Here is a 12,234-nt window from a genome sequence, read left to right on the forward strand (position 1 = left end):
CGGTTTGGTGGTGTAATTGCAGAGCAACACAAACACAGCAGGCACAACTTTATTGCGGAGTGACACCAAGTGGAATGAATATATATCTTGTCACACAGCCCCAATCATGTCTTTTTCAAAGCCTGCAGTGAAGAGAAAGGTTGGTGACGAGCACAGACAATTTCAGGAAAAGTGGGAGACGCAATAGAGGCCATGTTCAGAAGAACCGTTCATGTTCTTCAATGTTCCATTAATGTTCAGGACAGTTCATGTTCAGAAGAACCCATTCAAGTTAAAGAACTGTTAATAATGACGTTTGAGAAGATTGTTGTTTTTTTTAACAAAGCTTTTTTTGTGGAATACCTGATGCGGCCCAGCCTCACCCAGACTCTGCCTCCAGCGGCCCCCAGGTAAATTGAGTTTGAGACCACTGCTTTAAAGCAAAACAAAATATCTCTAAAATCCGAATGTCAAATGGTCACATAACTTCAGATCATTCACAAATTAATGAGACATTCAGGGATTTTTATTCCCAGCTTTACACCTCAGAGTCTCAGGCCGATTGTAATGTAATTCTTGACTTCCTGCACAGTCTAAATATTCCCCAACTTTCTTTGGACTTCAGGAAGAGACTGGAAGAGCCCATATCTCAGGCAGAAATAGCTTTAGCAATTTCCTCAATGCAGTCAGGTAAGAGTCCGGGTCCCGATGGTTTCCCAGCAGAATTTTTTAAAAAGTTCTCCTCGCTACTTTCCCCACAGTTATGTTCAGTCCTATCTGAATCCTGTAGGCAAGGTTCCCTTCCTCAATCATTTACCGAGGCTTGTATCACTCTCATTTCTAAAAAAGGTAAAGACCCAACCGAATGTGCCTCCTACAGGCCTATCTCCCTCTTAAACACAGATGCAAACATTTTGGCTAAGGTCCTAGCCCGTAGACTGGAGAATGTCATTCCTACAATTATATCCGAAGACCAAACTGGCTTTGTCAGGGGCAGACAATCGTACTTTAACATACGACGACTATTCAATATCATCTACTCTGCCTCTGAGAAAGTCCCTGAGTGTGTTGTGTCTCTCGATGCGGAGAAAGCATTTGACCGCGTTGAATGGAACTACTTATTTGCTGTTCTGGACAAATTTGGTTTCGGCCCGAAATTTACCTCTTGGATTAAGCTACTATATTTGCATCCCTCAGCCTCAATTCGTACTAACTCCCAGCAGTCTAAACCATTCAACTTACATCGTGGAACCCGTCAAGGGTGCCCTCTGAGCCCCATACTTTTTGATTTGGCCATCGAACCGCTTGCCACAGCCTTCCGCAGTTGCAGGGACATATCTGGTATTTGGAGGGGCAGCACAGAGCATAGGGTCTCACTTTATGCTGATGACCTCTTGCTCTTTGTCTCAAACCCGGGTACCTCACTACCCCCCGCTCTGTCGTTGCTCAATCAGTTTGGTCAATTTTCGGGATACAAATTAAATCTCAACAAAAGCGAGCTCTTTCCCATCAATGATGAAGCACGAGCCTTAGACCTCACCAACCTGCCTTTCAAAATTGAAAAAAATAAGTTTTCCTATTTGGGCATCTCAATTACGAAAAAGTACAAAGATTTGTTTAAGGAGAATTTTATTGCTCTGTTAAACCAGATTAAACAAACACTGAAACAGTGGTCACCTCTGTCCATGTCTCTCGTGGGGCGTATCAATTCCATCAAAATGACCATCCTACCCAAATTTCTCTACCTCTTTCAGGCCCTACCACTTTTTATCCCCAGATCTTTTTTCAATCAACTTGATTCAATTATTTCCGCCTATATATGGCAGGGTAAGCGTCCCCGTCTTAACAAGGTTCATCTCCAAAAAACCAAGGCTACTGGTGGTCTGGCACTTCCAAATTTCTGTTTCTATTATTGGGCTGCTAACTTGCGATGTCTTGCGTTTTGGTCTTACTTTTACAATCAGCCCGACTGTCCTTACTGGGTAGCGATGGAACTCCACTCGAACGATAACCTGTCTGTTCTCGCATTGCTTGGATCCTCGCTTCCGCTCCCCTCAATGAAATCTATCGGGAACCCGGTAGTTAAACATTCTTTGAGAATATGGGCTCAATTCAGGAAATACTTTGACTTGGACAGCTTCTCTACTCTAAGCCCCATTGCGTCAAATCATCTTTTCAAACCATCTATTCAGGACCCTGTTTTCCAAGAATGGCACAGGAAAGGTATTGTGCGTTTCAAAGATTTATTTGTAGATAATACTTTGGCATCATTCGAGCAGCTAAGCAAAAAATTCAGTCTTCCTAAGTCCAACTTTTTTAGATATCTACAAGCAAGGCGCTTTGTGCTCTCTCAGTTGTCCGGCTCCTCTGCATCGACAGACACGACAATTGTCAATACGATCCTTTCTTTAAATCCATCACACAAAAGACTTATCTCCACTCTCTATGGCATGATATCAGACTTGAAGCGTGCCCCCATGGACAAGCTCCGAGCAGCATGGGAGGAGGACTTAGGCCTCTCTCTATCACCGGATACGTGGAATTCCATACTGAAGCAGGTTAATTCATCCTCTCTATGTGCTCGTCACTGCTTACTTCAGTTTAAAGTGGTGCATAGGGCTCATATCTCAAAAGCCAAACTGTCTCGCATGTATCCTGAGATTAGTCCCAACTGTGACAAGTGCAAAAGCAGTGAAGCCTCCCTTATTCACATGTACTGGTCATGCCCTAGTCTTACAAACTATTGGACGGAGATCTTTCAAACTTTATCTCAGGTGTTAAACGTCAAATTAGAACCAAACCCTCTGGTTGCTCTGTTCGGGGTCACCGGAAGTGAGACGCAATTAACTGCAGAAAAACGACGTACCTTATCCTTTGTTTCCCTTCTGGCTCGGCGAGCAATCCTGCTCAGGTGGAAGGGCGCTGCCCTTCCCACTCACACACAATGGTTGGCGGACATCATGTCTTGCTTAAAGCTTGAGAAAATCAGATACTCGCTTCAATATTCACATGGGAAATTCCTGAAAGCATGGGGCCCTTTTTTAGATACATTCCAGACACTAAATACTTGATTACCAAGTGCAGCTTGATTACATCACACGGTATTCAATCATTCATCGCAGGTCATTGGCGTGACAGTTAGCTTCCCATATGGCGTGCTGGCAGTGACTGGGGAGGGATTGTTTTGTTGTTTGTATAAATCTTTTGTTTTGACTTGTTTATTTGTTGGCATTGGTGCCAGCTGCTAATAATGTATATTAATACCTGTCATTCTTTTTTTGGTTACCGAATAGCGCTGTACCTTTGCTATATACTGCAAAAAACCCCAATAAAAAGATCTTGATTTAAAAAAAAAAAACATAGGATCAATTTATGATGTATAATCATCAATCATCATATGATTTCTAAATATATGATGATATTTTAAAATGTGTTTTTTCAGAACACTGTAGTTGCTTTTAAAGCCCCACCAGCCGCTTTTATTTCCTATTTTTTTGATTGACGTTCTTTCTCAAACAGAGAATGGGGGTGTGGTTAATAGTCTGTTTTATATTTTAATGTGTGATTAATGTTGTATGTTTTATATTTTATGATGTCCTTGTTTTATGATCATTTTATATGTGTAAAGTGTCTTTGAGTTTCTTGAAAAGCCCTTTTTAAATAAAATGTATTATTATTATTATTATTATTATATAAAAGCAAAGAAATGTAAGAAAATAGAAATAAAGGAGTATATAATATGTAAATTATGTAAATAATGCTACAATATGTAACACAATATATAGAGAGAAATATAAGTAAATAATAAGAATATAAGAAATATGTACAAATATTTTGCATTAAGACATACAATATATAACATATAACCACAGTCCAAATAAGTAAATACAAAATGCTGAGAAGTTAATTTCATAGTCTATTGCAAAAACAAATACTTGATATAGTATCATAAGAAAAACTCACTTCTCAGCCAAACGGTTTGACAGATTTTGAAAATTTCACATTTGTGCTTTAAAGGCGAGTACGGAAGCCCTGAAATGCCAAGCGAGATTTTTTTTTTCTGATGATCCATTTTCTAAGTATGATCTAAATTATTTTCTCTCCAGTGTTTATGACTTAAGAACAGGCGGGAAAAAAACTTTTGCCGGGATAATCTTTCTAAGTTCCTTTTTTTGTCTGTGAAACAGGTAAAAAAAATATATTTTTAGGCTGATTTTTCTAAGTTATTTTTTTGTTATTTTTTTGTGAAACAGTTGAAAAAAAAATTCACTTGTTTTTTTTTACATGTTTGACAGATGAAAAAAGGAATTTAGAAAGATTATCCTGGTAAAAAAAAAAAATCAACCTGTTCTTAAGTCATAAACACAAAAGAGAAAATAATTTAGATCAGATTTAGAAAATGTATCACCAAAAAAAATTCTTGCTTGCCCTTCAGGGCTTCTGTAGGCAAGCCCAAAGGAAATTAAAAATTTTAGTTAGTTGAGGGCACAAATGGGTTAATACTTGTGTACCTTTGCTGAAGTAAAATTTTGATTTTTAATTATTTTTAATGTGATATTTCTACTTTTACTTAACTAAATGAATACTCTTCCACCACTGAGTAGCCCTTATCGAAGTTTACAAACAGCCACGAGTCGCTAATTATCTTTAAAATATCTGCAGCATACTTGAGTAAAAAGAGGACAAGAAAGCATTTCATCAATATACAACCATGACCTCACAACTGACTCCTTCATTTGTATTTTTCTCTTCTCAAAGTGACGTCTACCACACGAAGAAACAGCTGTGCAACTTCCAGGAGATGCTGGAGAACATCTTCATGCCTCTGTTTGAGGTGACGATCGACCCCCGCAGCCATCCAGAGCTGCACCTCTTCCTCCAGCACGTACGCAGTCTTCATGAATTTATATATTAATCACACGTAGTCAGACCTACAGAGGGTTTCATGGATCGCTCCCTCTCTCACAGGTTGTGGGTTTTGACAGTGTGGACGACGAGTCGAAACCAGAGCAACACATCTTCAACCTGGACAGTCCGTTGCCGGTCAACTGGACCGAGGAGAACAACCCGCCCTACTCCTACTACCTCTACTACATGTATACAAACATGACCGTGCTGAATCACCTGCGCAGGTACGTAACTACACCTCAGTCCAGCTGAAGGCCATGATCTGCCTTTTTGTTTATAACAATTAGCAGATTCAGTGCATCGACCTATTTTAAGAAGCATTGGGTAGAAATATGTATCTCTTATGCTTTCACAATCAGAAAAGAAAATTATTCTTGCCCCAGCCGAGGGATTTCATTGTCACAAAATATGATGCTTGTTAACCATCATTTTGTTAATTAACCTTAATTAAACATTTTAAACACAACGATTTTTTTTTTTTTAAATCTCGCACAACTCATTTAAAGGGACTGTTTGTAGCTTTGTAAGCGTATAAATGTACCGGGTCGGCACATATGCGCGCTCGCATATGCGCGCTCACGTGTGGCCGGAGCCTCGTCTCCTCTTGCCTGCTTGCCTTCACTCAGACAGCGCGCGCGTTCTCGTGCACTCGCTCCACCTCTAGACGTGAACACGCGCTCACTCCACACTGCAGAAGAGTTAGTAGCTGTGAGAATATCTAGTGAATGTACAGTGGACGTTTGTGCAGAAATAAATGCTGCAGCTCCTCCAGACCAACAGAGGTTTTCCGTTTCTTGTGAAGTGACGGGGCTCCGCAGAGAGAAATGTTATCGTCTCTTTACCGACCGGGTACCGGTGTCTTCGGCTGCCGGCTTTGGTCGGGAGTCGATAACGTAACTCGTTGAGGAGCCCCGCTGCCTCAGCCTGCGCTGAGGATCAGCATTGATTCATGGACAGACCTCCGTCTGGTCAGCTAACATTACTGCCAAGCAGGTGAAATATAGAGTGATATTGTGCTTTTAGCTGACGTGTGTCTCCTCACTGTTTTGAGCGATGCCCGTTCATGTCTATTTAGAGCAAGCAAGCGCGAGCTCGACGCTGACTTTCGTTGATTTCAAGGCCACAGAGTCGCTGTTAAGAAGACATTCTGAAAGTTACAAATAGTCCCTTTAATACACTGAATCACTTGATTCAAATTAAGGGGGTTTCTTGATGACGTCAGAAAATATGGGGTCTTTTCTTAGATACAAGTAGGGGAGGGGTCTTTGAGGAAAATAGGTCGGGAATTACAGGACTCAACCTCTTTTACAAAAGATTTAAATTTTGAACGCATCCTGAATTGATTTGATAGCAAATTGTCTCAACTCCTCCTCATTAAAAACAGAATACAAAAATAACAAGTAGAGTTTGTGTGTGTGTGTGTGTGTGTGTGTGTGTGTGTGTGTGTGTGTGCAGATTAGCTTCATATTACAGTACAAAGGGTCCTCAGGGATTCATCTGTTGCCGTTTATCTGTCGTCTGTTTTATATTCGAGTCACTGGGGAACACTAATGAATGTGCATTTATGCAGACGATACTTTGTCTGATTGTTTACACCCCAAACAAAGCTGGAATCTGTTATCCTCCTTTAATCCGTTGAAGTCAACCTACTAGTGTCTGTGTCTTTTTGCGTTCCAGGCAGCGGGGGTTTCCCACGCTCGTCCTCCGTCCTCATTGTGGCGAGGCGGGGCCGATCCATCACCTGGTGTCTGGTTTCATGCTGTCAGAGAACATCTCCCACGGGCTGCTGCTCAGGAAGGTCTGAACTCAATATCACAACTCTCTGCTTCATTTTCAGAGTTTATCTGTCAAAGAGTTCCTGGGGATTTTCTGATTTTAGTTATAGATCATCTGACTTGTGTTTGTTCATCTGAGTCATACTTTTGTTAAAATGTCACTTCCTTAAATGCTTAAATAGCGGTCCACATCCGTGTTTTGGTACGGTCGGCTTTCACACCTGATGCTAACGGATCCGAGTTCACGTGATCCGTTCTCCAGACCACCTTTTCAAGTGGACTCAGGTCCCTGATGTGAAAGCACCCTTAGTTAACACTAAGCTACGCTTTCTCTTCTCCAACACAACAAACTGACCGGCTGGCACTCTCGTTTCCACCATGGATGTATTCCACTATTACACCATTGTCTTCTGGCAACACGTCACCTCGCCTGATTTCAGAATGAGACATTTATCCTTGAGCGAGGCTCTTTCCATAATGTTGTCAGACATTTCAGAGCCTGTCATGGCAAAAACAAGCACTTTTAATGGACAAAAATGACGGTAATAGCTCCATATTGCAGCTTGTGAGCAGCTGCCGTCTACAGCGCTCTCCCTCAATACTGGACCAACTTCAGAAATTGTTGTTCACATTAGTCATTTAGACATAAAAACATGGGAAATAGGGTTGAAGAATACTGAAGTTACCCTTTAATGTACTCCTATAGCATTGACTGTTATGCCTTATTTGCTTCCAGGCTCCTGTGCTGCAGTATCTGTACTACTTGGCCCAGATCGGCATCGCCATGTCCCCCCTCAGCAATAACAGCCTGTTCCTCAGCTACCATCGTAACCCTCTGCCAGAGTACCTGTCCAGAGGCCTCGTGGTCTCTCTGTCCACAGACGACCCGTTGCAGTTTCACTTCACCAAGGTCAGTGTACACAGCCAGTCAATCATTTGTGACATCCAACATTTTTAGATTAGGTAGGTGAGGGTTGGAACGTAGATAAGGATAAGCTAATTATTTAAGGGATTTGTTTAGGGATGATTCTGTTCCAAGCTTTTTGATCACTATAAGCGGTTTCCACTGTAGTGATGATGTATTGTGTGCTCTGTTTAGGAGCCCTTGATGGAAGAGTACAGTATTGCTGCTCAGGTGTGGAAGCTGAGCTCCTGCGACATGTGTGAGCTGGCCAGAAACAGCGTGCTGATGAGCGGATTCTCTGATAGGGTATCATTTATCTTTATAGCACATTACACATTATACTGTACAGTACACTATACAACTGTACCGCCTACCTATTGTTCTGTAGACAGTTTAATTTGACTCTTCTCCCGGGATCAGGTGAAGCGCTCCTGGCTCGGCCCACATCACATCAAGGAGGGGGAGAAGAGTAACGACATCAGGCGCACCAACGTTCCCGACATCCGCGTGGCGTACCGGTTCGAGACCATGTGCGAGGAGCTGAATCTAATCACGCAGGCCATCCGCACAGATGAGCTGGAGACCATCGAGGAGGAGGGGAGTCTGTGCATGGGAGCTGTGCACGGAGAGAAGTGAACACACACGCAGCACAAACACAAAACACTCATTACATTCCCTGTTTTCATATCAGGACTTTGTACAGATTACATATTAAACATATCACACCTGTGAAAAGCTTTGTTACAAGAAGATTATTGAGAGAGTTGCTACTGTGGCAGAGAGGACCTACAATCTGTGTACCCCCTTTTAGTTTCTTGTGTCATTCTTTTGGTGATTTCACAATGTCTCTTGATGCATTTTCTTTTTAAATTATTTGATTTTCACGATTTGCAACTACATTTTTGTCAGAGTTTCTGTACAAAGTCTGTATTTCCTTCACCGAGCATTGAATAATATTGACGTTCAAGATTCAATCCGTTACAACTTGGATCCAACACTGACCGATTAAAGTAAGAAGAAGAGCTGATCCAAATATAGAGCCTCTAACCCCGTACAGGGCCGTAGCTCCCACTGAGGACACTGAGGTCATGCACTTTGTAAAAGATGAATACTACTGTTTATTCACACAAAAAGAGTATGTAGTGCATAGTATGTGATTTCGGGCAAAGCCATTAATTAAGTGTTAATAGTTTGAAACTCTCTAGTAGTTACGAAGGATTCAGGAACAACTTTACAAACAGAAGCACAGCTGGTGCAACCTAATCCAGAGTGAATTTCCTTGAAAGTACCACCCCATTTAAATAAAACTTACTAACTGGATGAATAACTAAGAAAAATACAAATAAAATAACTTTTTTTGGTGTCGAAGGGTGAGGCGGACTACAACTGATGACCTCTGTATTTCTAAAATCCTGGCTACGGCCCTGACTACGGCCCTGACTAAGGCCCTGAATACAACCCTGACTACGGCCCCGACTACGGCCCTGACTACAGCCCGACTACGGCCCTGACTACGGCCCTGACTACGGCCCTGACTACTTACCAATTCATAAACTTTGGCATCAAAATTTGTTCAACTTGTGATGCAAAAACCTCTCAAGAATATTCATAAATAAATGCATGAATTGTTGTCTGTCTGGTTCTGTAGTGTAATTATCCACAGGACGACCTCAGGCTGTATAACTAGCAGAAACATCTCCGTCTATCATACCATCATATTGCCCACAGCTGTTGTGTCATATTCTTGCTGTTTTCTTTACAGTTATTCAGTAGAGTTGCATGACGGCACGTCAACATGTTTCTAATGCTGCTCAGTTGTAGCATCTTATTATAACTAACTCTTATTTTGTGACCTTGTTTCAGTCTGAACAGTAACTCTGATCTGATACCATCTGTCCATTACACACACAGATATTTTAATACTGTGAGTGATGCATGAGCCGTTCCTTCCGTTTTCACTCCAACCAGTGCCAAATCCAGGAATAAACACATTTTTAGAGAAGTGAAAGTCAACAAACCCTTTTCAAACTCCTGCCTTCAGTTTAGGTCCTGATGTTATCTGTGAGGCTATGTGTCACTATCCAAAAACCCACTATGTGTCCCCATCCCAGAGAATTATATGTGCTGTTTGTGAAATATTATTTAATTGCATTTGTGTCTAATAAAAATAAATGTTGTTCACATTGGAGTGGTTGATTTGCTGCTGTTTTTACATCCCCAGAAAGAAAATAAATGAAACTGCAGGTTACAAAAGTGATAAAGACTTCTTTGGTTTAACAGGCATTTTGAATTTATCAAGAAATTCTTTATAAGATAATAAATAAACCATTTTTATTAAGTAAGTAAGTAACGTTTATTTATATAGCACCTTTCACAGATATAAAATCACAAAGTGCTTTACATTGATAAAAAATACATCAGTCAATATTAAAAGTAGCGATGACGAGCGAAGGGCTGTCAAGCTAAAAACACAACAAAACAAACAAATGAGGACAAAGACACATAAACAAGTAACAAGGTCAGAAATCAGTCAAGAAAAGGCCAATAAAAGCAATAAACAAAGTGGAGCTGTTATTCAGACGGATTAACAAAAGCCTGTCTAAATAAAAAACGTTTTAAGTAATTGGCCAACTCTCAATATTCCTTTATTAAACCATGTGATAGAAAATAGTCCTATTTTTATATTGAATGTCTTAATTGTTCCATATGAAATACCTATGGGGTGAAAAGTTATGTTAGTAAGCTAATAACCATGCTTTCAGGGCTTGTCTATGGGAATTTGCTAACTTAATTGGGATTTTATCAACAAAGAAGTCACATTTTAATATGAATTTGAAACCATCAACTGAATCAAACAGGTAATTGGGGGGAAATATTCCAAATACTATGCTTGTATTTTTTAAGTATTCAATAATCCACTTAATCTTAAATTAAGTATTCAATAATAATAATAATAATAATAATATAATATACTTAATCTTAAATTAATTATTAAAAGTGCATAAATCTAGAATTTCCAGACCTTTATTATACACAAGTGAGGACAATGAAAGCAGAAGGAAACAACACTGGAACTAATGTTTTCTGTGTGCAGCAGTAGGCCTTCCACTACGACGGAATTAGTTGACGGACTGTTTACAAAGCAGCGGACACGAGGTATTTTTGTTCTACCTGTAAAATGCTCTGTTTCATGTTTGCTCCAATTGTGTATTTAAATTTGTTTTCAGTATACGTTACTGTGTATTCTGTTGATGTATTGTGTTGATGTATTGTTACTATGTTCATTCATAGTTCTGATCACGTGGAGGCATCCGAGAAGCTCCGCCTCGTCCTGCAGGCTGCAGACAGGTGAGACAGGTGAGACAGGTAGCTACAATCCTACTCTCTCTCTTTAGCTTTTAGTTCATGCTGCAGTTGCCATTAACACCTTAACTGTTAAAAAATAGATGCACTTTTTGCAATTGTGAAGGGGAAACTATTGAACACGTGTTTTTAGATTGATTTAATGCTACTTCTATTTCGTTTCATTTACAGAAAAATCTCTTGCGAAAAAGATATCATACTAACAAAGATTGAGATATTACTTATTATATTACATGCTATAATATATATTTTTTTTCAACTTTTTTGACATACTATACTATTACTTTTGTTTTACACACTATACTATGAATTATTTTCAACATACAATACTATGACTGTTTTTCATAACATTTTCGACATAAAATACTATGACTTTTTTTCATAACATTTTTTGAATTACTATACTGTGACTTTTTTTCATAAAATTTTCCAAAAACAATACTATGACTTTTTCCATACAATTTTTCAACATACTATAATACAATTTTTTTTCATGAAATTTGACGACATACTATGTTATGACTTTTTTCAACTTTTTTCGACATACTATACTTTGATTTTTTTGACATGATACAGTATACTCAAGCTTTTGTATGATTCTTTTTGACATACTTGTTATGCCCAGCTCATTCAGGAGCAGAAGAAAAAAAGGAAGTCCACACAACAACCGACAGGTGAATTTATTTAACATCACTTAATTGACGCAAACTAAAGTCAGTAGTGAGGTGCAGGTGTTGGGTGCTGTGGAGTTGAAGTGCTAACCTAAAGTATGTGTAACATGAAGGATAACTAAATAAAATCAAACCAAACAAAACCAAGTCAGGTGCCTGAAAGGTACCAGCGTTCCAGGAGGGAGATGGAGAGAGAGACTGCCATCTTAGTTTTTCCCAGGTTATATAGGGTCCCAGTAGGAGAGGCTAATCCTTCACTGTGATTGGGGTTGCCAGGCAATCAGGCAGTCATACATCCCAGGGCTTCACAAACTACATTGAATTTGTTGATATACTATACTATGATTTTTACTGAAAAAAGTCATAGTATAGTATGTCGACAAAAAAAAATCATATTATAGTATGTAAAAAAAAAAAAGTCATTGTATGGTATGTCAAAAAAAGTCGAAAAAGGTCATAGTATAGTATGTCAAAGAAAAAGTCATAGAATAATATGTCGAAAAAAAAGTCATATACTTTGACCTGTTTACAGAATAGGCTACTATAGTATGATTTTTCTTAAACATTTTATTGCATACTACACTAGGACTTTTTTTTAAAATGTATTGCTTACTATAGTATGACTTCTTTTGAC

At 39.4% G+C, this 12,234-nt stretch overlaps 1 protein-coding gene across 3 annotated transcripts in view; it reads left to right on the top strand.

Moving 5' to 3' along the window:
• Nucleotides 1-8,210, top strand: part of ampd2b (adenosine monophosphate deaminase 2b) — a 58,132-nt gene extending 49,922 nt beyond the window's left edge. For all 3 annotated transcript variants that reach the window (XM_074645015.1, XM_074645017.1, XM_074645018.1), the window contains 6 exons: nucleotides 4,738-4,864; nucleotides 4,948-5,111; nucleotides 6,565-6,685; nucleotides 7,399-7,572; nucleotides 7,762-7,872; nucleotides 7,987-8,210. In XM_074645015.1, coding sequence (XP_074501116.1) covers nucleotides 4,738-4,864; nucleotides 4,948-5,111; nucleotides 6,565-6,685; nucleotides 7,399-7,572; nucleotides 7,762-7,872; nucleotides 7,987-8,202 — 913 coding nt within the window. In that variant the 3' untranslated portion in view covers nucleotides 8,203-8,210. The remainder of the gene's footprint in view (nucleotides 1-4,737; nucleotides 4,865-4,947; nucleotides 5,112-6,564; nucleotides 6,686-7,398; nucleotides 7,573-7,761; nucleotides 7,873-7,986) is intronic.
• Nucleotides 8,211-12,234: the final 4,024 nt, after the last annotated feature.

This window comes from Sebastes fasciatus, chromosome 8 (genome assembly GCF_043250625.1).
Source record: "Sebastes fasciatus isolate fSebFas1 chromosome 8, fSebFas1.pri, whole genome shotgun sequence".
NCBI classification, from domain to species: domain Eukaryota; kingdom Metazoa; phylum Chordata; class Actinopteri; order Perciformes; family Sebastidae; genus Sebastes; species Sebastes fasciatus.